This window comes from Eleginops maclovinus, chromosome 2, assembly GCF_036324505.1.
Source record: "Eleginops maclovinus isolate JMC-PN-2008 ecotype Puerto Natales chromosome 2, JC_Emac_rtc_rv5, whole genome shotgun sequence".
In the NCBI taxonomy this organism is placed as follows: domain Eukaryota; kingdom Metazoa; phylum Chordata; class Actinopteri; order Perciformes; family Eleginopidae; genus Eleginops; species Eleginops maclovinus.
The window spans coordinates 24,668,519-24,695,666 of NC_086350.1; the positions used below are offsets into that span (position 1 = coordinate 24,668,519).

General features: G+C 41.6%; 1 protein-coding gene across 1 annotated transcript in view; it reads right to left on the reverse strand.

Annotated features, from left to right (window-relative positions):
• Positions 1-27,148, reverse strand: part of akap13 (A-kinase anchoring protein 13) — a 102,752-nt gene that overhangs the window by 52,013 nt on the left and 23,591 nt on the right. The window contains 10 exon segments of the mRNA XM_063900255.1: positions 5,786-8,497; positions 10,523-11,207; positions 13,454-13,661; positions 15,627-15,745; positions 15,747-15,820; positions 18,719-18,854; positions 19,033-19,110; positions 19,670-19,767; positions 21,708-21,870; positions 26,757-26,800. Coding sequence (XP_063756325.1) covers positions 5,786-8,497; positions 10,523-11,207; positions 13,454-13,661; positions 15,627-15,745; positions 15,747-15,820; positions 18,719-18,854; positions 19,033-19,110; positions 19,670-19,767; positions 21,708-21,870; positions 26,757-26,789 — 4,306 coding nt within the window. The 5' untranslated portion in view covers positions 26,790-26,800.

The following is a 27,148-nucleotide window of genomic DNA, read 5'->3' on the forward strand; positions in this document are numbered from 1 at the left end:
AATAATCAATTGATATTACTTTTTCCTTTTGGTCGTATGAAAGCTAGTCCTCTTCCCTAGAGTCGAGCTGAAGCATGACATTTGTGTGTGTGTGGGGGGATAAAGACTTTAACAGGCAGTAATGGGAGAAAATATATAACAGTAACACTTAATATAATGTGTTTAGTCATTGAGGAAGTCATATAAAGTCTTAAAATAGCTGGAAACACAGGCAAGGTCATTAAATGCTTTTAAAAGAGTTGTATTTCTGGGGATGGTCCAGCTTTAAAGTTAGATCACAATGCGTGGTGTGGTCATGTCATTGTTGGCGCATTGTTAATTACGGCAAACGATTGGATCATTGACCAAAAAAAGTTTTCCAGAAAAATATACGAATGGCTGGGCCAATCAGTAGAGGGGAGGTATATTGCCTCGTAAGTTAAGTTATAAGTTAGCAAAATCAGTCAAATATAGGTAAATTATGCTTGATACTTGAAAAGGATCTAAGAAAAAATAGCCTACATCACAGCTCTCCGGAGGGTTTCATTTATTTTGTTGGCAGCACATTCCTTAAAACAGAAGCCTCTGATAGCTGATAATAAGAGGAAATATGAAGACAGGTAGCAGGAAATCAACACACATTTCCTGCATTCTGGTGAATTTAAAGCTCCGCAATTTCAACAAATATTGGTGGTGTTCAAAGCTCAATCGGACCGGTACTTTCCCCCAGACTGCAGTTAAATACATTATACGTTTATTTGCTCATACGAAGTCAAAAGGAGTTGTTTTTGGGCACTGCTTGTACACTTTCGCTTTGTTTCCTCTGAATAAAACCTCTCACTTCTTCAAATGCAGGGTTACTATTTACAAACCAATGTGGCTGCACCTGGTTTTCAACAGGAGAGCTGACACTGATTAGTTTGATTCATACGAGGCCCTGAACACACGTCAATTCAAACCCTTGGCCCATTGCACCCAGACGGAGAGACATTTAACTGAGAAAAAGTTAGAAAGTGTGTGAGTTAGACACGCCTCAATGCTCTTTCACAATGCACTTTAAAACAGGGGCTATATATTGTTTCAAAAGGGCCCTAAATAAAAAAGTATCCTTTCATTTTTATTTGACTATAATACACTTAGACTTAAATAACTTTAGAGCACAACTTGCACCAGTATGGATCCTGACATTAGGCAGTAGAGTGACATCACTACTAAGGTAAACTCCACACCTCATTAACTCAGGGGGAAAAAAACAAAGGAAGTGGAGATACGTTTATTCCAAGGGTGTCCAAACTTTTTTCACTGAAAGATATACAAAGTTAAGTTAAGTTATGAGTTAGCAAAATCAATCAAATGAGGGTAGATGATACTTGAATATGCTTTAAGAAACATCACAGCTCTCCGAACAGTTTCATTTATTGTGTTGGCAGCTCATTCCTAAAACAAGAGCCTCAGAATGCTGATAATAAGGAGAAATATGAAGGGTCTATCTCAAACTTGTTATCTAATTAAGTTATTACTTTTTTTTAATCAACTAAGATTTGTGAAAATGTTTTAAACGTTAATTGAGTGAATACATTTGACATTATAAACACATGAAAACTACTGGGTAATATATGTTTACATAAATATTTAAGTATAAATATATAAGTATAATATAAGAAAAGCACCAGTTTCATTTTTGGGCCATATTTCGTTATACTTTTTAAATCTGCTGAGGGCCGATTCAAAATGTCTCGCGGGTCACATTTGGAGCCCGGGCCCTAGTTTGGACACCCATGCTTTATTTGATCAACTGAATTACAAGCAACTCACTCAACAACATTAAAGTGTGTCCGTGTCTTTATGGAAGGTGTGATGACTACCTCACTGGTGACATCGGGCAGGTGCTGCTTCAAAGTGCCATCCCGAAAAACTCAAAAGAACCAGTACAGACAATGTGGGTGAGTCAGAGAGATCCTGCAGGGAGTTTCCTCCTCTCATGTGAGTCAGTAATGCTCCTGGTTAAAAATAATTAGGGGGGTGAAATGGAAAGCTTGTCCCAGAGTCAGAAAATTCTGGAACATGACGCAGGGTACGTAGAGCGCTGCCACTGTGGCTGCTGAGACCTACTGTTGACTTCCTTCTGATGAGTCTGTGAGGGAACATTCATTATGGCAAGATCCTCTCCATTTCTTTAGGTCTATTAGTGACGTGATGCTGCTGGCTGTCGTTGGTGTAAAGTAACTAGGTAGCCTGCATTTACTCAAGTACTTTAATTAAGTACAATTTTGAGAGACTTTGTACTTCTACCAAACTTTAATTCAGAGGTAAATGTTGTACTTTTAATCCACTCATTTATTTAGTACCTTTAGTTACTTTACAGATGTGGATTAATGATGGTAAATATAATCAGCCCTTAAATCAGACTTAAGTTCACCTGGAGTAAACTCAGCAGCTACCCTGCAGTATACAAAGCCATTCAAACTAGCTGCACCTTTACCAGCTCTGAGAACACTTTAATGATCAATAATTATAAAACATATCAGAGATATTATTCTGAAATGCACCAATCAAACAATGACTACTTTTACTGTCGCTACTTTAAGTACATTTAGATGAGAGTACTTTCTACTTTAACTGGAGGAACATTTTGAATGCAGGACTTTTACTGTGACAGAGTATTCCTACACTCTGGTACTTCTACTTTTACTCAAGTAGAAGACCTGAGTACTTCTCCCACCTCTGACTTACATTTGGGTATTTGCTACTCCAAAACAAATATTTCTTGAATTGAATTTTAATAAGAAAGTTAACCACGGTTTTGTCTGCCCTCTGACTTTCGGAGTGCGCCCTCATACCAAAATGTCGATTTGCCCCGTAAAATGTTAAAATGATGCCAAAAAACAATATTTCTGTCTGTCAAAAATGGTATTATTACTCATGAAGATGGTGTCTAAATAGAGGGTGAGATGGGAGAGACAGCTTTGTTTTTACGGAGAATAAATAGGGGATGGATGCCTAGTGAGTCTGCCGGTGGACGAGAGGCAGGCGGCAGGCTGAAACTTAAACTGATTTCTGAATTAGTTTATTTTACTCTCCTTTTTTCTGTAGAGGAAGTAAAGAAACCGGAACTCTGGATTTATTTGTTGTTTGAAGTGTAATACATGACTCAGCAGCTTAAGACATGAAGAAACTATTATTTTCTGCCTCGTTCTAATGCAGCATTTTCACCGGAAAGTGGGCGGGGCCATAATTTTGTCCGGAAGGGACGTTAGCGCCCGCATACTGTACTTTTCTAGAAAAACCCCGTTTACTGTAAAAGTTCATGTATAAACTTCCATTTTAATATAATTGGGTTTTACTAAGATACTTACTTATCTTTAAAGAAGTTAAACTATTAAAGAGGTTTGTTTGAACCTGTCTGACTTCACGATCGTTGAACTGTCGTTAGATTCCAGTTCGTAACAGAAGGATCATGCATGGTAAAAAAAAAGAGCATCCTTTTCTATTCAGTGCTGAAAGTAAAATCTGCCTATGCTAGGGACTGTGTGACCCGCTTGATAAAAATGACTATTGCTAGAAGTACTCTTTTCACTGGCTTCACACGCGCGCGCACACGCGCACACACAAACACACACAAGCATTTCTCGGCCCACCTCTAGTTTCACTGTCCACTGTTAAGTCTTGATGACATCATCAAGTTGCCTGGATACCGTGCCCCATACAAACAGAGGCACACTCAGCCCCTGCCCTGTAGCTGACACTACTCTGCTGTGGCTCCGGCTTCCTTCTATTCTCAAAGCAGCCAGCACCGGTCAAAATGGGGGGGGTGGGAATGGAGGAGGATTCTTACACTGACTACTGTATGCCAACTACTGACAAAGAAAGCAAACTGTGAGAAATGTTCCTTCAAGGCTGTTTGGAAAATACATGATGTAACTTAGAGGGTGTGTTTTGCATTGCGTCTCACTGTAAGTGTGGATGTCAAGCCTGTGTTTTGAGGTGGACCCCGGAAAGAGAAGCTATTGGTGGGGTGAAATCTACGAGGATTAGAGCCATTTGTTCTGAGATCTGACCAAAAGGGAACTTCCTTTGAGTTCAGACAAACAGAAATCTGAATTCTGAGCTTAAAGTTTGAATATTCTGACTGGAATCTCTTCCCCTATCCTGTGCATATAAATCATATAAATGAATGAATAATATACAAACATAAAGAGTCACTTGCTATGGACAATTTTTTGCACTAATGTACATTTTATCTCTGGAATATATTCATCTGCATCCATTTGAAGTGAGTATTTTGTAAATATATACTGTTGTGCTTTTATTTATGGCTTTTAATGTGTGTGTGTGTGTGTGTGTGTGTGTGTGTGTGTGTGTGTGTGTGTGTGTGTGTGTGTGTGTGTGTGTGTGTGTGTGTGTGTGTGTGTGTGTGTGTGTGTGTGTGTGTTGATTATGCATGTGTATATGTATATACACACCTCTGGAAAAAAGTAAGTGACCACTTCAGCATTATCATTTTTTCTTGTTTTAATATTTATAGTTATGTTAACTTTTTTAAAACATTTTTTATTGTATTCTATAAACTACTGACAACATTTCTCTGTGTTGGAATTCAACAGACACTGGAATGGCTGCCATACATGTAGAAATTAAGATTGAAGAAAAAATGTGGAGGGGTCTCTTAATTTTTTCCTGAGCTGTAAATAAGCAGGTGTACAGGTGTGTATGTATATACACATTTTTATATATATTTGTATTTGTTTTTTACTTTTTTATTCCTCAGGATTGTGGGAAACAGTATTTCAAACTCTCTGTCTGTACAAACAAACTGAAAGATTGACTATAAAGTTGACTTTGACTTGAGCCCAGAGAGAAGTTAAATCTCCCTACATGGACCTTGAGACATCTAAAAAATAATAATTATTATTTTGTATACCTAAATGTATCAATTTCAACTTTCAATATTAATGTCTTAACACGTTGTGGTGACAGCAACTGCAGTGGGTGGTAGCCAGCTAACGCTCATCATGTTGGAAGAATTTCAAAATAAAACTGGAAGTCTGTTTTACATTTGTGCGTGTTATTCCCTTCGGGCGTGTACATGGTTTATGTGGTCAGGAAAAAGGGAAGGGTTGGACTCTCAAAGGAAGCAAGCAAGTCTTTCTAGCTGATCGCATCATTTATCCAGGATTTCAAAATAAAACTAGAAGCGGTTTTCTGTGTGTTATTCCCACCAGGCCTCTATATGGTTTCATTGTTGAAAGGAGGAAAGGATGGTGTTTCAAAAAAATGCGAGTAAGTCTTTCCAGCTGATCACATCGCATCATTTTGAGGCTAATAGCTAGCAGCTAGCTCAATAGATGTTGACAAACAACTGAGTAAACATTTGGGCATGTGTTGTTATTATTACCACCAGTGGACTGTAACTTTGATACATGTTTTTTATTCCTGTATTATTCTAGATTATCTTGTTTTATGTGTATTTTATTTTTTTTCACTTTTTAATGACTGTTTTCAAATGTCGTTTTAAAATGTGATTCCGCTGCATTATTTCTTAACAGTCTTAATGTTTTTCCTTTTTGTAAAGCATTTGAATATCCTTGTGTTGAATGGTGCTATATAAATAAAGCTTGCCTTGCCATTCATCAATATATATGACCCTTACTGGACATCATGTAGAAATACTATAATAATACTTGTTAATATGTTGAGCCCAGTTAAATATAGAGGGAATTGAAGGCAAAGAGGGAGGGTGAACAAACTAAAGAGAGAGCAGGACATAAACGATACAAAACCTGTAGTAATGGATAGATTTATTTACCTGTCCGGGGTGTGTCGTCCACTGAGACCATGTCTTTCCTCATCATCTTCATGTTTTCTCTCTCCTTCCATCCGTCCACTGTATCCAGAGTGTCCTCCCCTTGAAACACGCAAACCTCAGCAACATTCAAAGCAACGCACTCATGGCCTTCGCTCTGGAACGTACCAATGCCGGCATCGAGAGGGATGGCAGGGAGAAAGGTCATGTCGGCTAAAGACTGGGATGACTGGTCTGTTTCCACAGGGGAAGTGAGCTCCTCTGGACCGGGACAGGAGGTAACAGGACATGGCAAAATGCCTGCTTCACACGCTGTTTGGACCTGACCATCCAGCTCAGGTTCTGACATTTCCTTGGAAGCTTGCTCACCATTCTCCCTTTCCTCACTCTCTTGTGAATGACTGCATTCAGCCTCAGTGATGGATTCTAAAAGCTGATGTTGTGTCCCCCTCTCCTCCTGACAGATGGACTGATCCTGGTTTTCTCCGAGACTGTCCTCAGAATCAGCGCAGAAGGGATCTTTCTTTTCGGGAACCAAACCAGGGAGTTCTATCTGACCTTGGATGTCTACTTCATTGCTAATCTTTTCCTGCAGAGGTTTCACATCAACGGGCAGCAGGCTGCCTTCTCCTTCGGGTGGTGAACATGTAAAGGCTTCGTTAAGCGTACTCTCCCTTTGGAATTCCTCTTTGTGGAGTTGTGGTAGACTGGGAGTGTCTGCAAGTGCTGACAGGTCAAGGTTAGCCTGCTGCCTGCTAGCCAGCTGTGCTGCTGCTAGCCTTTCTGTCTCAGCATTACACTGCAACTCCACACAGTCCTGGTTAGCTTCCACATTAGCTCCTGTAGAGGGGAACTGATCTGTAGGCTCAGTGTTTGAATGCTTTTCTGTCTCAGCTGCTACCAGTTCACAGGTTTCCTCGTCTTTGTTCCTCAGCTTCAGTAAATCCTCTGATATCTGTTGGCTTAGCTCTATGCTAGCCATAGCTGATGCTATTGCTACAGCTACAACTGCTACCGCTGTGGCTGCTATGATTTCATTGATGCTCTGCTCTTTTTCTCTGTCCACGTGAGACAGCTCCTTGGCATTAACCGTCCCGCCGTCATCTTCTTGACTCCTTTCCTGACTTGCTTCCTCTTCACCCACACACAGCTCGTTGCTCTTTCCCTCCCCGTGCTGCTGATCTCTCAGCATCTCAGAGGCCAAACAATGCACTAAAATTTCCCTCACAGTTGTCTGAGCACTTCCTTCCTCTATTTCAAGTGGTAAAACATCCGCTGTACCTTCAAATGGCACACCAGCAGCTTCTGTAGGACGCACAGATTCCATGAAGGGTCCTACAGATTCTACATGCTGTGATTTCTGCTCAGGAAATTCCACAAGTTCCTCTGTGAATTCAGCAGGAACTGAAAGTTTGACAGACGGTTCCTTAAAACAGTTAGATTCCACCACAACCGTCTGCTCCACGGATTCATCTTCACCATCAACCGTCAAATCTTTGTTTCCCGACGCCGCCTTTACATCCATATAATCCAACGTTTGTTTGAGCAACTCGGCGAGCCCGTTTGATACCAGCTCTGTAGGCTTAAGTATTTCCGTTCCGACTGGTTGCGCACTTGTAATTTCCTCTACCTCGGCATCCCTGATGTCCGCCTCACTGAGCTCTGAAGCAGGGACAGTAGTGCTAAAGTGATCAGGTCCGTGAACGCTCATGATGTCATCCCCTTCTGTTTGTAGAGTCTGTGAAGCCGTCAGATCTGTTGTCCGGTCTGCGGGAATACACTCCGGAGTCGTACCGGTACAGTCCGAGTTGGTGACATCACAGTCGGGCGCATGAGCGGCCCTAGTCTGGCCCTCCGTCTGGCTGGGTAGATGCATAGCGTTCTCTCCACTTCCTGTTTTATCCTCGGACTCTTTCTCTGACTTTGTCACTTGTTCTCTCTGACTTTGAGAGTCTATGCTTGAGCTGGAGCTAAGTTTGGCCTCCCCGCCTCCTCTCTTCCCCCTCTTCTTCCTCCTCTTTTTTCTGCCCTTTGCTCCTTTCTCTTGCTTCTCTTCTCCCTCCTCAACGTCTGCCGTTTCAGAGCCCTTTCTGCTGTGACTAGTGTCTCTGTTACTAACCTCCTCTCCGTCCCCCTCCACTCCTCCCTCCTTCCACTCCAGCCCTACTTCCTCCTCTCGCTGTGATCCGTGCACTTCCCGTCTTTGTGCCCCGGGCCCATGTGACAGTGCTGGCTGTGTTCCAGCAGCATGTGGCTGACTAAGAGCAGAGGACAGTTGATGAAAAGTCAGTCCCTGATCTAACAGCTGTGGAGAACTAAGACCAGAAGCTTGGGCCGAGCCAAAATCACATTCTTTCTGCTCCCTCATTCCCTGCTCCAGCTGTTCTTGTTTGCTCTGATCTGGTGTGTCACTGTCATACCAAACTGACTGGGATTTCTCTTCCTCTCTGTGACAGTCTTCATCAGCACCCTGGTCTTCACCCTGATACCAGACAGATTGTGCTAGGGTTTCTTGAGGAGGGGATCCCATTCTGCTTCCCATCCAGCCTCCATCCCGCCACAGCCCTCTTCGGGGCTTTCTCTCTGTGTCCGGGGACTTGGGGCTGGTATTCCTGCCAGATTGAGGACTGTTGTTCACAGTGTCAGGTTGGCCTGGCTCCCCAGCGTCTGCCAGGCTTTCCTGGGGATCCTGGGATTGTTCCTGACCCATGGCTACTGAAAAGAGATAGCATTAGATTAAGGACAACAAAATAAACGTATTTAGCTTCATGATTTTGGTTCCACTTTACAATAAGACTACCCTTATAAAGGATTTGTAAAGGGTTTATAATTAGGTTGTAAACCCTTTATTAATAATTAAGAACCATTTATAAACCAGTTATAACATCGTTTTCATACATCAACACAGGCTCACTATTTGGCAAGATGACTAAGCATTATATTGGCTACCTGACTTACTTTGTCTTCTTCATCGGCCAACATTGTGGGGAGAATCAACTCAGTGAACAACAAATACCAACGATGCAGGCTGATAGCCACTATAAGGCTTAGCAGTACAGATAAATGTGGGATCACTATTTGGCAAGCAACAGGTCACAGTTCCCTGTTTATCGCTTGTCTTATAAAAGCTTATTAATGATTAATAAAGTGTTCACAACCTAATTAATAAATGAATAACAAACTTTTCATAAACCCTTTATAAAGGGTAGTCTTATTGTAAAGTGGTACCATGATTTCTCAGCAAGTTCATTAGAAATCTGGAAACATGGCACATTTCGCTATATTTTACATTTATATTTAAAAAACCAACCAACCCACCCAACCACCCACCCAAACCAACGTCTGTTTTTGTGTCTGTCTGAATTAGAATCAGACTCTGGTCTATTGCCGGGTTGGTTTACAGCCACAAGGAATTTGCATTGTGGTATAAAGGTGCATACGTAAACACAATCGAAGGAATAAAACTGTGCAAAAAAGGAAAGAATATACCATTACTTTTAAAGCTAGTATAAAACTATTTTAAAATTAAAATGATATCAAAATAATTGAAATAAAAGAAATATAAATACACAAACAAATAAGTAAAAAAGAGATATTAACATGATGGACACAAGTGCTCATGTTAATTCATGTTTATTGTCCCTTCTTAATAAAAAAAAACCCAAAATGAATCTATATTCTCTAAGAGTAAATTGTGTGTAGTATTTCATAATTCAATGTGTCAGATTTTATAAAAGTGTGTCAACCTGCATGCTCGACAAATTGTGTCACAGGATCACAACAAGCCTTTATCAGAACTGTACAGCTGGGTATTGTGCATTCGATCAAACTAGGGCTGAACGATTAATTGCATTTGCGATAATATCGCGATATGACAAAACAAGATTTTCCAACCGCAAAGGCTGCGATTTGATTGGGCACGTGATCTGGTCACGTGACTTGCGAGCGAGCCGAGCGGAGCCGGGCGAAGCCGAGCAGGCAGGGAAAGAAGTCAACGCTGCGCTTGAACCTGTTGCACAATGGCCTCAGGCTCGTCAGAAGAGTGCACGGCTGGAAGTTTGGTACCAAAGAGGGGGCGGCACGTCAGTTGTGTGGAATTATTTTGGCTTTAAAAAGGAAGATGCTGCGCAACGTCAGGTATTGTGCAGAACGTGCCTCGCTACTGTTGCTACCTCACGAGGTTCACGATTGTAATCACGGTTGATTTATTGCTTGTGTTTGTTGAAAAATACATGAGAAGAGGACCTTGAAAAAATAATCGCATATTAAATCGCAATTGCAATATTGAGGAAAAAAATCGCAATTAGATTATTTTCCAAAATCGTTCAGCCCTATATCAAACCGAATATGGATTGGATGTTGTCAGAGCAATGGTGCGAGACATCATATAGGAAAATGAAATGAGCCATCCCCTCCCACTCTTTACTCCTTTGACTCAGGGCTTGTGTGATCCAATTGCAAGATAGACACATTTTACTTATGTATGTTAGTCTGAAGCCCATACTGACATTCAAAAGTAAAAGTAAAAGTTCTAGTGAGACAATAAAATGCTATTTCTGTGTCTTCAGTTGGAACGCGGCCTCTGATATGCTTGTTTTTCTGTTCCTGCACTTCAGACTTATTTCCCCCTTTGGTGTAATAGTTCAGCAATCAGCAGAGTGCCGCAATGCACACTCAATCTGTCCTCCAGATCACTATATTTTTATCCATTAGGTGGAAGATTAACAGTGATCGACTTACCTGCAGCTGATTCCGGAGCAGGGTTCACTTCAGCCTCTCCTGCTGGGAGACATCCAGTGCCCCCCCGCTCTGTCAGTGCTCCTGTCTCTACAACACACTCACATGTCCGTGGCTCAGCTTCCCACTTCTCTGTTTCCTGTTTTTCTACGTTGGTGTCGGTGGTGGGCAAGGCCACTGCTTTCCTGCCAGCACACTTCCTATCCCCACCTGGCCCAGACTCTGGCTTTGTGGGTAATGGAGTCTCTTCTGCTTTGGTGTCAGCTTTCACTGATGCCACCTCTGGTCCTCTGGGTGAAATAGGTCCATCCGTGTTGGTTCTACTTCCTGTTGCGAGCTGCGCTGCGCTCCCTCTATTGGCCTCTGGGGTGCTTGTGTTATTTCCTGGAGATTCTGCAGCGGGTCTCGTGTTTTTTCTAGTTCTCTTTTTGTTTTTCCTGTAGCGTCCTGCAGGAGAGATGGCAGCCGGGCATCCCTTCTGTCCCCCCCCTGCTTCCTGCCCCTGACAAAGTCTTGCACTGGTACAGGATGTGTGAGTGACAGCGCCAGAGTCCTCCCTATGTGCTCTCTGCTCCAATGACGGCAGACTTCCCCCTTCCTCTGTTGTTGTGCAACAGGTCTCTATGGTTACCGCAGACAGGCCGTTAGAGCACGGCTGCGGAACCACATGTGTCGCTGCAACGCTTCCCTGCAGGAAGGAAGACAAAACCCAATAAAACCTCAGTAGCATTTATCAGAAGAATCATTACAGTCAAAACATATCAGTTGGTTTGGTTTGCTGCTGTGAAACAGTCTATGTTTCTTATATTTCTGTCTTATATTTATGTGTAACCATGGTAACATGACCACACATGAGCTTACAATAAGACAGGTAGGGCTGCACGATTTGGAAAAAATAACTAGCTGCAATTGTTTTGACTAATTTTGGAGAACAATATGGGAGGGATTGATCTTTCAGCATTGTTATTCTCATTGAAAATAATATAAAGAGGTGGGAAGTAACTAGGTACATTTATTCAAGTACTGTACTAAAGTACAATTTTGAGGTACTTGTACTTTACTTGAGTATTTTCATGTTCTGCTACTCTATACTTCTACTCCACTACAGTTCAGGGGTAAATGTTATACTTTTACTCCACTACATGCATTTAGTACCTTTAGTTTCTTTACAGATCTGGATTAATGATGGTAAATATAATCAGCCCTTAAATCAGACTTTAGTTCACCTGCAGTAAACTCAGCAGCTACCCTGCAGTATACAAAGCCATTCAAACTAGCTGCACCTTTACCAGCTCTGAGAACACTTTAATGATCAATCATTATAAAACATATCAGAGATATTATTCTGAAATGGACCAATCAAACAATGACTACTTTTACTGTCGCTACTTTAAGTACATTTAGATGAGAGTACTTTCTACTTTCACTGGAGGAACATTTAGAATGCAGGACTTTTACTTAGATCTGAATACTTCTCCCACCTATATGATAATATACATATATATCAGTATTTTAAAAGATAATCTGTACCAAACAACTTTGTTTCGCCAAGTCTGTAGAATATGTTTTGTAGGCTGGTATATTTCTGCAGCTCAACAATTCATCGTTAAAAAACACATTCAGCCTTTTACAAATACGGTGCTTTCTGCCATTTGAATATTGGACTGGACCATATTGGGATTTACAACATTTTCTGATTAATTAACATTCACATCTGCACTTGCACCTACAGCCACATGTTCCTTGTTAAACTGTAACATCACATGGAGAAAACAAGAGCCGTAATTGGTCAGTGTGGCCTGCTTGTGTTTGTGAGGGTAGTGGAGAATGATTAGGGTGAACAGCACATGAAGCATCACCGTCTTTCAATCTCAAAGAAACCCAGTAAAGAGGACTCTCATTCCTTAATGACACAGGATGGACCTCCTCACTTATATCTAGTGTTGTGCTTAACTAGAAAAAAAATAGTAACCTCCTGGTAACCTCCTGCATATTACACCTAACCCTCTGACATATAAGCCCTTTTTTATCCATATTTGTCATTGCCTGGTAGTGTTGTCACGATACCAACATTTTCGTTTCGATACCAAGTCAAGAATCGCGATTTCGATACTTTTTCGATACTTTTCTTAACAAAAGGGAAACTGTCCTAAATGTCATTATTGTACTTTATTTCCAACCTGTAGGGAAAAAATCTGTCAAACAAACTACTTATAGTAGATGAACTACATTATTCAAAAGTTTACATTAACTTAACACGGGAGAAATAAACGGAGTACTCTCTTTACCCCTCTCCCGCTCTCCCTTTCCTGACAGTCAGTCGTATCCGTGTCATGCAGCTCAATGATCCAGTAATGAGTGACCCGGCAGTGAAGAATAAACATATTTATAACTAGTTTAGCTAGTTCCAGATGTTGATAGTTAAGTGAAGGGTTTCCCACACATAGACTTTACTTGGGCGGGCCGCCCAGGTATATTAACGGCCACCCAAGTATATTTCGGGACCCAATCAGTTTTTTTTTGGTTTTTTTTATCCGTCTGCGAGCAAGACACCATCCGCGATCGATTATCTAGTGGACAATGATCTCTTCACTCTCTCTTCAATGATCTCTTCACTCTATGCCTCCTGTACCTGTTCGCTCTGCTATTGTGTGAAGGGTCTGCTAACAAGCGACAAATCAGAAAGACGTGACGGTCATCTGCACCCACCCTGTTGTTTGCACTGCTCTGGAAATATCCTCACAGGAGTGAGAAGAACTCCATGTTGTCGGATACAACGTCATTAGTCTCAGAGGGTTGAGCTTGGTTATATCAGATACTAAAAGTAGTGGTAAACCTGATTCCTTACAATAAGCGACAGTACAGCTGAAGCAGGTATTACAGTACATAGTAACAGCATGTGGAGCAGCAGGACAGGGAACCCCCCCAGCTCACCTTCTTGTCCCCGTGAACACGAATATGTCTCCTCAGCTCCTCCACCTCCTCCTGTAAGCAGCTGCTCCGTGTCTCCGCCCCCTCCTCTCTTCTAGGGAATGTTAGGGTGAAGGTACCGAGAGTCAGGTGCTGCTGAAACACTCGGCCTCGTGGGTAAAAGTGCTGCAGCTCTTTAGGTTCCACTTGGACAGTTGAAGACGTCTCAAACCTGCCATTACACAAAATAATGTCACTGAATATTCACAACTGCTCCTCGGTTTTTCTGTTGGACTCCAGGTTGAATAAATAAAAAGGCAATAACTACAAGGTAGGACTACGCAACTTGACGACAAATCCCGACAACACCCAGCCTCTGTAGCACACACACACTGTGCCCTGTGTGAGAATGACATCACTTCACACCCCTCAGACCCTCCCACACTGAGCCAGGATCAGCTGAGCTGCCTGTCCCAGAGCACAAAGGCTCCGGGACGTTCTGCTCAACAGCACAGAGAAACTCCTTACAGAGAAACCACATCCCACTGTGATGGACACACACACACACACACACACACACACACACACACACACACACACACACACACACACACACACACACACACACACACACACACACACACACACACACACACACACACACACACACACACACACACACACACACACACACACACACACACACACACACACACACACACACACACACACACACACACACACACACACCACCATTGAGAGGTTAACCCTACAGGTCCTGAAGCATTTTCAAGTTAATATCCCACCCAATGGGTCTTAAAGGGGCCAAAGTATTCCAATTTTCAGGTTGAGGTATGTTGTTCCTCTACTGGGACATGTCTCCATGCTTTAAAGTTCAAAAAGCTCTTTATTTTTCTCATACTGCCTCTACTGCAGCACCTCTTTCACCGTCTGTCTGGAACCAGAGCCCAGTCCGCTCTGACTGGTTAGCTAGCCGGCTCTGGTGTGATTGGTCAACCGCTTAGAGATGTCCTGCCCCTTAACTTATCATGTACAATTTGCATTAGCGCTAACCAATTGAAGCGTGAGGGTTACTTAGTGATGTCAGTATGTTACTGAAATTAAAAAAGGACTTTTATAATCATAATTAATTATAACAGTATTATTTATAATAATGACTGATTTATGATGCATAAGCATTGTTTATCTATTATAAACATATGTATAATTTATTATAAAGCAATCATATTTGTCCACTAACAAAATACGTAAAATGTCCATTTTAAAAAGGAACATTTAGAACAGATAAAGAAACGCGCAAATGAATTTTATGGACAATCACGCGATTAATTGCCATCAAATACTTCAATCGATTGACAGCCCTATAAAAACCTATATAACACACTACAGGGAAGGGAAACCCCCCTCCAAAACATAATAGGGCCGCTTTAATGTGTGACTCTACTCTTTCATTGTGTCTTTAAGATGCACTACTCCTTTGCTTCAACAATGTAAATGTCCCAATGTAATATAAATAAAGGATTAAATATAAAATGAGATAAACCTTTATTTATCCTCATAGCATCATTAAGATTAGTGTGACAAAGGATAAAACAGTAAGAATATACACAAGAATATTAATATTAAAAAATACAAATGTAGGAAATACATTTTTTAAATGTGGGTAACAGTATGAATTGATATTAAAGTTGTTTACATATATACATATAATTATGATATGTTACATTTATATACATGTGATTTTGGAAGTGAGAGTGCATTGTTTTTAGTATTTATTTATGAACACCCAGTCTTATTTCAACTTTAAAGTTTGTATCTTTAATTCTTGCAGTCTGTAAAATGTGTAACTATATACTTTTACGTTTCATTTAATCTAAATATTGATTTCTCATTGCTGCTACTGCTGCTTTTCTCACTGCTTTATTTATTATTTCTATTTATTTTATTTTACTGCAGTGAGAACATCCTATGAATTCTGATTGTACCTAAGTATGATAAGAATATGTTTCAGATTTATTTTTATGTTTCTGTTTTCGAGACAATTAAATATTTTTGCCTTTTTGAACTTGTGGAAGCATCCCCTTCCCTAGAGCTCAGTGTGCATACAGCAGGGACAGTTGCTCTTCTCCCAATAAACACATCTTTGCATTCTGCTCACACACATAGAGGTACTCACTGAGTGAAGAGCTCCAGCAGCTGCTCGTGTCCTCTGCTCTGCGCCACACAGGCTGCAGTCAGCCCCCGGGCGTTGGGGGTCCTCAGAGCCCGGCTGGCTCCCGGCTGCTGCAGGAGGAACAGCAGCCACCGTCCGCAGACCGTGACTGGCTGCCAGGTGCAGCAGGCTGGAGAGCTGCTGGGTCTGAGGCTCGGCTGCGGAGGAGGAAGAGAGCAACAGTTAGGAGAGGGGGCGGGGGGCTTATCTGATAAGATAAGATGGAGCGGGGTAGACCCCTAAATGTAAGAGATAAGGGATGGTGGCTTTACACCAACTGAGCAGTGTACTGATATTAATCTGTGTTATTACATGGTTTAGTTGAATACTCGATTCTGATTGGTCAATTCAGAACATGTGACATGTTGTTAATCCAGTAGTACAGACCACTGTCAAGGATTTATTCACCGTTGTTAAAGAGAATCAAGAAAGAGAAAGGAAAAGATGTTAAAATAGGAGCGTTGGACGACAGATAAATCCCCAGAAGACAGACAGGAAGTGAACACTAACAGGAACACGGTCTGGGCTCTGCAGGGTTTAAGGACTTGTTAGTGGATCAGAAACTGTGAACAGACTCGAACAGTTACAGGAAACCTCGATCAGTGCTGCCGAAAAGTTGTTGTTGTCGTAGTTCCAGCAGATGGTGCGCTGTGGAACAGAGTTTTTTATTTCTGAGCGGAAGAAATATGATCATTTTTGAGTCAAAAAAATAATTTCAATTAATATTGGGAGTGGTTAGTTTGTTTATTATCTGGCCGTGTAACAAGCAGGCTTCGTTTTTGTTCATGTGTGAAGCTACAATGCTACTAGTTGGGTATTGTGAAAGTACTGAGTTTTATTTTGTGTTCCAATAGAGTTTAACCTAGGTGCCTCCTACTTGTCTTCAAGATGGTCTTATTACAAACATCAAACACAAGAGGCTATTTAATCTTTTGACTTTTGCCACTAGTTTTTTTGCTGTTTTGGATCAAGGATGTTGCTCCGACAAAATTAATTGTGGCTTGTTCAATAAAAAAACTAAAAATTGTGGCATAATCTGGAGTAATCGTAATGGGGTGTATCCCTAACGAAAACATCTCATGTACTGTATGCTTCACTCTCCGGTGGACGCTTTCCAGAAAGTATGGGCCCCTTACTTTGACTATATGGGACCCACACTTCTCCAATATTGCGAGGGTTACACCCTTCAGCTCGTGCTTCTATGTACTTATTTTTCTTTGTTTTCCTGTAACCTTGTTGCCTGTTCTCTGCATTTGTTTATTTATTTTTGAAATAACTATTCTTATTTAATTTTCTTTTTGTTGTTGCCTTTCTCCCAGGGGTAGAGACTGGTAGAGACTGGGGATCCCTATACTGTCCAGTGTTTTTATTTATTTATATATTACCCCTACCTACGCACCTTACTTGTCATGTCTGAGCTGCTGTGTTCTGTGTGGTATTTAAAGAATGTAATAAAGATATTATATATATAAAAATATATATATATATATATATATATATATATAATATCTATTATTTAGTAATAAGTCTATTATAAAATAATTTCTTAAAATGCAAACACAAAAATAATACAATTTAATGATTGTTTCTTATTTGCTGAAAAATATTTTCACAAATGAATTGCAGCCTTTAAAGCTAAATGTGCCATGTAATTAGCTTTACGTTTTTTCTACAGCCTTTATTTATGGTGTGCTTTCACGTAGTTATAATGAACAACGGACATCAACTTAAAAACGAATGTGTTCTTCTTTTAATGTTGAATACTGTTGATAACAATCAAATGTTTTATCACCCTCTCCCTGCTTTTTAATAAGTCACTGGATGAGCCAAATGTGACTCAACTAGATGATGCACACCTCGGTTCCGCTCAGTCAACTCCACATCTACTATACTTCACAATAAATGTGCACAATAAAAAGACACTTAATGTGCAAGGCATAGTTCCATCGTTAGCCAATAACTGGAGTGAAAATTGAAAGGAACCAGTGGATAACATATTTAACAAACTTAATAAAGAACTTAGAAAACTGGCCATGTGCTTTATCAGGTTAAAGGTTAAGCGCCACAGAAGCCTGTCCTGAACACTAACAGCTTTTATCTGCTGTACACCTCATAACCCTACGGACTTTGTAAAGCATTATTGAAATGGTGTATGATCTTCAGTGAACAGAGATCAGGGGTCGCTAATACGCTGAGTTAGGGTATTGGAATTGGCTTCAGGTCAGATTGTGTAAAATAGCTCAGATGTGACATGGCATTTTACAGCGTGAAGCCGTGTAATAAACTCAAATAGTGAGTATGTGCTCCGTTAGACGTTAGATATGTGACTCTATCTGTGGTGGAACAGCTACATGATGAAACACTTTTTGGACACATTTGTGGAAACAGTGTGTAAGCTTCAGGCTGGGTGTTTCCAACAGTAACGGATGGGTGACAACTGAGCGCTCGCATTAACAGGAGACGCGCTGTCAGCTTCTGTGGTTTACTATAAAGTGGTGCAGTGACGACGTAGGCCAATCTGTAAGTAAACATTGCTCTCTAGACAAAAAACAATGGGATTTTTCCATTGGATCTTAGTTGTATAATAGTTGAAAGGAAATGTAATCAGTAGAAGTTATGCTTTAAACAAACTACATCACGGTCGCATGCCTTCACGTCACCACTGCTAAGCTGACGGCTAATGCTCGGAGTGTTTAGTAGTCTTATTTACCCTCTTTTCCAATGTCGTAAAACAAGACGTGAACATATTTTAAGCTTGTGTTAACCACAGATCTCATTTCGGGCACCTAACCAAAAATGTACATAGAATTTGAGATGGTGGAACCAGGTAATCCAGTTTTAGGACTCATTCCTGCACAACTCTATTGCCAATAAGAGTTTAAACTGTCCACTGTTGGCTCTGTGAAGTGTAAACCAGTTAGCTTAGCTTGCTAACATTAAAGCTATAAAGAAAGAAATGAACACAGTGGGTTCACAGAGAACACTGTTATGCCTATTTATATAAAACAGATTTGGGGATAAATTAAAGACTGGCTTGTTGAGGCATTCTGACTCACCGGTGGACACATCTGTGCTCATTTCCTCATGTGACTCAGGGCCGTGTCCATCCATGCCACTGTGTCTGTGCGTCCCTGGTCCAGTCCTCAGGTGTCTCAGGGCCAGAGCCAGGCTATTGTCCAACCGCTCACACTCCTTCAACACACATTAAATTATTTCATCTTCTCTGTGTCCTCTCTCTTTGTTACATGTCACACAAATCCGATTTATTCAAATCATCTAAGAAATAACATAATGAAAGAAATAGCATTAAAAGCCTACAACATTTCATATCAAATAAAAAAGAGCCAGATTTAAGAGCTTGTCATCTTACCTGCTCATCATCCAATAGTAATGCTTCCTGTGGAGCTATGCTGTCAAGCAAGAAGTGGGCCATGTCGAGAGCCAAGTCCTGCACACAGCACACAATTCACAAGACACACACACACACACACACACACACACACACACACACACACACACACACACACACACACACACACACACACACACACACACACACACACACACACACACACACACACACACACACACACACACACACACACACACACACACACACACACACACACACACAAGATTTCCAATTATAGGAACAATTTGAATGAACTCCCATCAGTATTTAATCATTTCATTACAGTCACATTACAGTATTTACTAGAGTTTGTTTAAATGTTTCAAATGGTTTCATCAGATGCTGTTGTCAACTTATGTGACATTCCTAAAATGTATGTAAAATATCACATAATTCACCATTTTGGATTTGTATTACCAATCAAAAGCTACTTATAGCACAAAAACGTTAAGAATATGAATACAAAATGTAATATTTGACTTTTTGAATGACACATTCATGTATTTTCACTGAAGGACAATTTGAATGAATTTATAGAAATCAAATATTTCCATTTCCAAAAACATATCACATTGGTTTTGTAATTAATTGTTACCTGTACGAAGCAGAAGGTCTCCTGAGAGCGCGAGTCGACTGCTCCATCAGGATGAACCCAACATAACGTCACCAATACCTGCTCACACACATTATGGGCTACACACACAGACAAAGACACACACAAAAAGAGAGCTGCTTCAGGTTGTGTTTTACTGGCAGCTAAAGCACCTGTTGACAGACAGAGACAGTATCGACTACATAATGTGCTAACAGACAAAAAAAGGAGGGACTACTTAGAGATAATGACTTGTGTAGTTTTTCTGTGTCCCGGCTACAGGTTTGGTGGGCCTTCAGACGTCAAATCAGTGCAACCTCAAGTCACCACTGTGAGACACTAACTTCCACATGAAACAAACCACTTGGAGTGATCAGATAACCCTTTTCTTTTGAAATATGTTCCATTGTAGTTCCATGCTGGTGCTAGTTTAGGTGCAGTTGGTCAGCTAATAGTTGCTAATGCTATGCTACTATGATTAAGCAACATTTGCCAACCACTGTAAAGGTAAGTGTTCCCCTGGTGAATATAGTCTCCTAATACCAGTTGCCGCTTGTTTATTACAACACCACAACAATTCAAGACAAAAACTAGTATTTTTAACTTGATTAATCACATTATTATTCTAATTAACGCAATGAAATTATTAAATCGATTGATCGCTCTTGTTTTTTGGCCACAGCTGATGTTAAATTGACCAACTACTACTTTTTTGAGGATTGATATGACTGCACATGTTCCTTTTACAGTATAGCAATGGGCTGCTATTGGGAAACAACAGACCGCTAAATCTCCAATTGACCAATCAGAATCAAATACCATGTAATGGAGATAAATAATGACTGAGTCTGACCAGACGCATAAAGACCTGTTGATAATCCTGACGACACATCCAAGACAGTGTCCTCATAAACTGTGAATGTTTCCATGCAATCCATTAGTCTGTGTGCATCAAACAGAAGCTCTTTTAATCAGAGATGAGGACAAACATCCACCCCCTCCATCCTTTTCTTACAGTAATTACTGCCAATGGGATTTAAAGGACTGTGCCTACACTTTTGGAGAGTTGGTATTCCTACCACTAATCTGCTTAGTACTGGTACCAAAATCGTAACTACACCCTAATTAAAACTTGTCTCACGCTGCCATCTGGAGGTCTCTACATGCCCTGGCACACCTTGTGCCATTGTGAAATGCTACATATGAGCTGGGTGTGGTCATAATCACAACATTGTACACCTACTAGTAAAACAGGCTGAGGTGTAAAGTGACATTTTAATCCTGCTGCAACTATACAGAGCTCATTATAAACTCCTGACTATAAATAAAATTACATATCCACCAAATCCATTTCCTATAGAGAGCAGGAGAAGCAGGGCACGATGGGAGTGCCGAAGCCAGTTGGAAGGGGTCTGTATTTGTATAAAGGAAGAAAACACACATTTTTTGTCCGACCAAGCTGTCAATCTAGACGATGTAGTTCTATAAGCATGAAGAAAGAGGAGCAATAGCTCTCACTTCAAATGTATTCCTTTATATTTTGGGGTGTTTGGTGTAACGACTATGTTATGAGTAGGAAGCCATGTTGGATTCCTTCTTGAAAAGGTGAGAATAAAACCAGGGACCAATCAGTTGCTTTCAACCGTACGCTGCATCACCGCTATAACGCCTATCCATCCCTTCATTCCATCCATCCCATCCCTTAAGAAGTGAATAACCCATTTGCAACATTTTCACTGCTCCTTTAACAGATTCCCACAAGAATATAAACGCATAAACAAGTATTAGGGCCAATAGTGTCATAAAAGTCATAATTTATGAAATGTAGTTAACCAAAACATTTTCATATATAAAATATTTGGAGTTATAATTTCCTCAGGGAAAAAGTTGAGATAATCATAGGATAAAGAAGGATTATATATTTTGTGTACTTTAAGACCTAAAGTGAGTGTGTGTGTGTGTGTGTGTGTGTGTGTGTGTGTGTGTGTGTGTGTGTGTGTGTGTGTGTGTGTGTGTGTGTGTGTGTGTGTGTGTGTTGTACCTGGACACACCGCCTGCAGGGTGACGTGGCTGACTCGCAGCGTGCTGGTCAGATGTCTTTGAGTAGATCCTGAGAATAAAAGGTAAAACTCCACCTTCTCTTCGTCATCCTCAGCACGACACACATCATCATCCTCCAGGTGAACGGTCAACACACACTCTCCCTGAGATGACACACACAGGCAGTGAAATCAACTTTATTCCAGACACCAATGCAGACTGATGATGTTCACTTCATCCCAGTATGACCCTGGAGATCAAGTCGAGACTATAAATCATCACCGATTGTGTGAGTGGATGTGCTCAGAAGAGTGCTCTGTTGCACGTTGTGTTGTCACATTGCACTGACATACATACAGGATAAATGAGTGAACACTGGCGCAACTTGCTGCCGCTGCTCGCCGGTAACTTTTAAACTTTCCATACTTGTTTGATGGTTTTTCTGACCTAATCGGACAGGGTAATTGCCTTCATTTGGAATACTTCCATGGTTTGCTGGCACTACTGTCTCTGTGAGTCTTCACTGTTAGCTCACCTGTTTCTGTCCCGGCTTGAGCCTCACCTGGCATTTTGTTTCTGACTGCCGACGCTGCCTGAGTCCTCGTCCACAATGTGGGCCAGTAGGACATACATCCTGTTTGTCCGTGTTTGGCTCTTTTTACTACCTGTTCACCTGCCAGTGATGGGTATGCTTCAGTACTCGGTCGCTGACCTGCTCCAGCTGTGCTATCACCTGCCTGGACCTGCGCCAGAGGCTCCCCACCTTCACACGGACATCACCTTCCAGCCCCACCGGAGAGACATACACCGAGGGTCCCGCCGGAATGTTCACCACAACAGCTCAACAGCAATAAAGTCCAACTGGTCCAGCTCTCGATGCCCTCCACGCTCCACCAGCCGGGCTGTCGACCACAGCGTGTTAGCCCGCCTAGCTCGGTCGGCTAGCATCACCACCAGCTGCAACAACACCTCACTCAACTTCGCTCTGCTCAACATCCGCTCTCTGACAAGCAAGGGACATCTCATTCGCGAGAACTGGAAAGTCTCGCCGGTGTCTGCGCCCGTCTCCAGCTCGTTTGAAGCCACTGTCTGCGAGCTGTCTGGTCCCACTCCAACCATCATTGCTGCTGTCTACCGCCCCCCCAAACCGGATAGTAACTTTTTAAATGACTTTCCTCACCCATCTCACCAAACATAATATTACTGGGTGATTTCAATATCCACATGGACAATACCAATCTGCCTCTCACCAAAGACTTCAGATCCTGTTGGGAGAGTTTTGGATGTCGGCAGCATACAACTATTCCCACACACACCAAAGGACACATTCTGGACTTAATCTGCTGCTCTGGTATCACCCCTCTTGACACTACAGCTGATGAACTCCCCATAACTGACCACTTTCTCCTCTAATTTACAGTGAAACTCACTCTATCCATCTCTAAAACACCACGCCTCATCTCATTCGGGAATACAAAGAACATTAACCCCGCCTCTCCTACTTCAAGTTTCCACTCCTTCTGCCTCCCTGACATCCACAATCTATCCACCCCTGATGACCTGGTTTCTCATTACAACACTGGACTCCATAATATTCTCAATCCTCTTGCTCCGATAAAAAACAGATCTGTTTCTTTCTCTGTCTCCGCCCCTTGGTTCACCCCCGATCTTTGCCTCATGAAAGCCAAAGGTCGGCAACTCAAACGATTACATAAAAAAACTGGTCTCACTATTCACTAAGAAATGTACAATAACCACATCATACATTATAAGGACTCCATTGCCAGCACCAAAACCCACTACTACTCAAGTCTAATCACTGCCAATATAGGAAACACCAAGTCACTGTCCTCCCTACTGAACAATATCACCAAACCCCAGGACTATTTCCTCCCTCACTTGTACACAACCTCCTTCTGCAACTCCATTATGTCCTTTTTCACGGCAAAAATCAAGAACATCCACCAGCACCTTGGATCAATCCCTCACCTCAGCATCTCAGCAGACTCTCACCCATCCACACACTCATTCTCCTCCTTCCAGCTCCCCACTCTCTCAGAAATCACAGAACTCATCCGGAAATCCAAGCCATCCACCTGTCAAGTGGACCCCCTCCCCACACAACTTGTTAAAGTCTGCCTCCCATCTCTGGTCCCCCTCGTTTCTGCCATCATCCACTCCTCTCTCACCACTGGAACTGTCTCTACATCCTTCAAGACTGCTGCAATCACCCTAATTCTGAAAAAACCTGGCGCAGACCCCTCCGACTTCCGTCCTATCTCAAATCTACCCTTCATCTCCAAAATCCTGGAAAACACAGTTGCCACCCAACTCCATGCTCACCTATCTCACAATAACCTGTATGAACAGTTCCAGTCTGGTTTCCGCCCACTCCATAGCACTGAAACAGCACTCATCAAAATCAACAATGACCTCCTGATGGCAGCTGATTCTGGACTCCTCTCCATCCTCATCCTCCACGACCTGAGTGCCACCTTTGACACCATCTGTCACACCACCCTCCTCAACAGGCAATCTTCCATTGGCATCACCCACACTCCGTTAGACTGGTTCACATCTTACCTCTCTGGCCGCACTCAGTTCATTCAACTCAAATCCTTTAAATCCATCCCCTCCGCCGTCACTTCAGGTGCGCCCCAGGGCTCTGTCCTAGGCCCCTCCTCTTCATCATCTACCTCCTTCCCCTCGGCAATATCCTCCGCAAATTTAACATTCAATTCCACTGCTATGATGATGACACCCAGCTCTACCTCACCACTAAACCCTTGTCCAATCTCCCGCCCGCCTCCCTCACCGATTGCATCTCCAAAATAAAAACCTGGTTCACTCAAAACCTCCTTCAGCTAAACAGTAACAAAACCGAGGTTCTCCTCATTGGCACCAAATCCACTCTATCCAAAACCGACAGCTTTTCCTTCACTATTGACAACTCCTCTGTTTCACCCTCCCCCCAGGTTAAGAGTCTGGGTGTCATCCTTGACAGAACACTATCCTTTCAATCCCACATCAATAACATTACCCGGTGTGCCTATTTCCACCTACGAAACATCAATCGCCTCCGCCCCTCCCTTACCACCCACACTGCCACCATCCTTGTCCACAGCCTCGTCACCTCCCGTCTGGATTACTGCAACTCTCTCCTCTTCGGCCTCCCTCAAAAAACCCTCCATAAACTTCAATTGGTCCAGAATTCAGCTGCCCGCATCATAACTCGAACCCCCCTCCACCACATCATTCCTGTCCTCCAACAGCTCCACTGGCTCCCGGTTCAGTTCCGTATTCATTTCAAAGTCCTCCTGTTAACATTCAAAGCCATCCACAACCTCGCCTCCCCATATCTGTCCGACCTCCTCCATGTTCCTACTCCCTCCCGCTCCCTCAGATCCTCTTCCTCCATACACCTGTCTGTCCCCTCCGTCGTCTCATCACCATGGGGAGCAGAGCATTCAGCCACTGTGTTCCCCATCTCTGGAACTCATTACCACCCCAACTCAGAAACATGGATTCATTCCCTCATTTAAAAACACAACTCAAAACACATCTGTTCAAAACTGCTTATTCCACTTAATATCAATTCCTCTGTCACCGTCTATTGTTTTTATTTTATTCGTTACTTGCATTGTTGATTCCTTTTATTGTCTTTGAGTGTGTATCATGTATGGTGTCCTTGAGTGCCGAGAAAGGCGCCTTCAAATAAAATGTATTATTATAAATGGAATAATAAATGCTGTAGTATATTTTGTTTTATAGATATGAGATTGATATGCTGTATATATTGTGATCAATATATGAAATTATCTCATGCATATAGAGGGGTGATTTGTATTGTTATTGAGAAATGAAATGATCTAAACCAGGATCTTTATTGTAAAATAGTTTTAAAATGATCTTAACCTTGATATAAAAGGTTATTGAGGTATTAAATTATCTTTATTGTGACAGAAAATAATGGCATCACTCAGCCCTGATTAAGAGCTGGGTGATTACTTAGACATAAATATTTTGGTTAAAAGACAGAATAGAACCTTTGCAGTGTTCCTGGTTTTGTGCTGTGAAACATGACACACTCTTCTGCTGAACATGCAGCCACAACCACACACGCACAAGCTAACAATAGCGCACTGGAATGTTGCAAATCACACACACACACACACACACACACACACACACACCCCCCCCCCCCCCCCCCACACACACACACACACACACACACACACACACACACACACACACTTGCTCAGAAAGTGGCAGGGATTTTAAGTTTGCAGCAGGTTGGTCAAAGAGCAAAAGTGCATCTTAATACAAGCCAATAGCCCTCAGTTACCTGATGCTAGCAGCTAACTGCTAGCGGCTAATGTTACCTAGCTCTTTTGCTAATTTCAACAGACATTTGTTGCTCACAATGCAGCATTATCAGGAAAAAATTGTCCGGATTCAAGTGTAACGATTAAGTACTTCTTACAAACAAGTGGTATGCTATGTATTCCATACTTAGAGCATTATTGTAGCAGCAAACAAGTGTTAGCCATGTTAGCGTATGAGTCCTGTAATGGTCGCCTCTCTACAATGCCCTCATACAGCTGTCCTTTACTGATAATGTTGTTGCAGAAGCTTAAACGTCCACCTTTTGGTTTCTGACAAGACAACATTGTTAGCTCTGTATTGTTGCCTCTGTTAGCACACAAAAAGGGTTCTAATGTGCTTCAAAGTTACAGGAAGATGATAAATTAAACAAATTGAAAAAATAACCAACAACGCATAAACAAAAATAATAATAATAATAATAATAATAATAATAATAATAATAATAATAGGTTTGGAGATTAAACATAAATTCAAATACACAGGAGAGCCGATAAAAGATGCAGCATTGCAGTGCAGATAACAGAATGCTAACTTGCCAGCTGCCATCAGTGGTTTAAATGAGATAGATAACTGAAGAATATACGATGATAGGCTTTATAATGCAGCTCATAAAGTAGATAGGGAAAAAAAATGGTAGCATTATGATGCTGTATGATATACTTACATATAATGGAGCTTGTTGGGGATTCAGCTTCATGGCACTGGAGTCTAGAAAAGAAGGCAGAGGCACAGGGATGAGCACAATAAGTGAAAACATAGTTAGCAGCGTTCAAAGAAGGAAAATAATAGATAGTCATCCAATAAGAAAGAATACATGCAGGACTACTCTTTGTTCTGCATTCTCTGTAATATCCAGCAGGGGCGACTCAAGTGTTACAAAAAGAGGAGTCTTTGAAGAAAGGTGCCCACTTCTAACTTGATTTATTACATCAGGAAAGACAGTTTGCATCGGTGTGAGATGAAATAACTCCATCAGGCAGCGGTAAACTGTATTTGTCATTCTAAAAAGGGAGACAAGAAGACCTATGACTGCAAAGATACCAGCTGATTCAAACA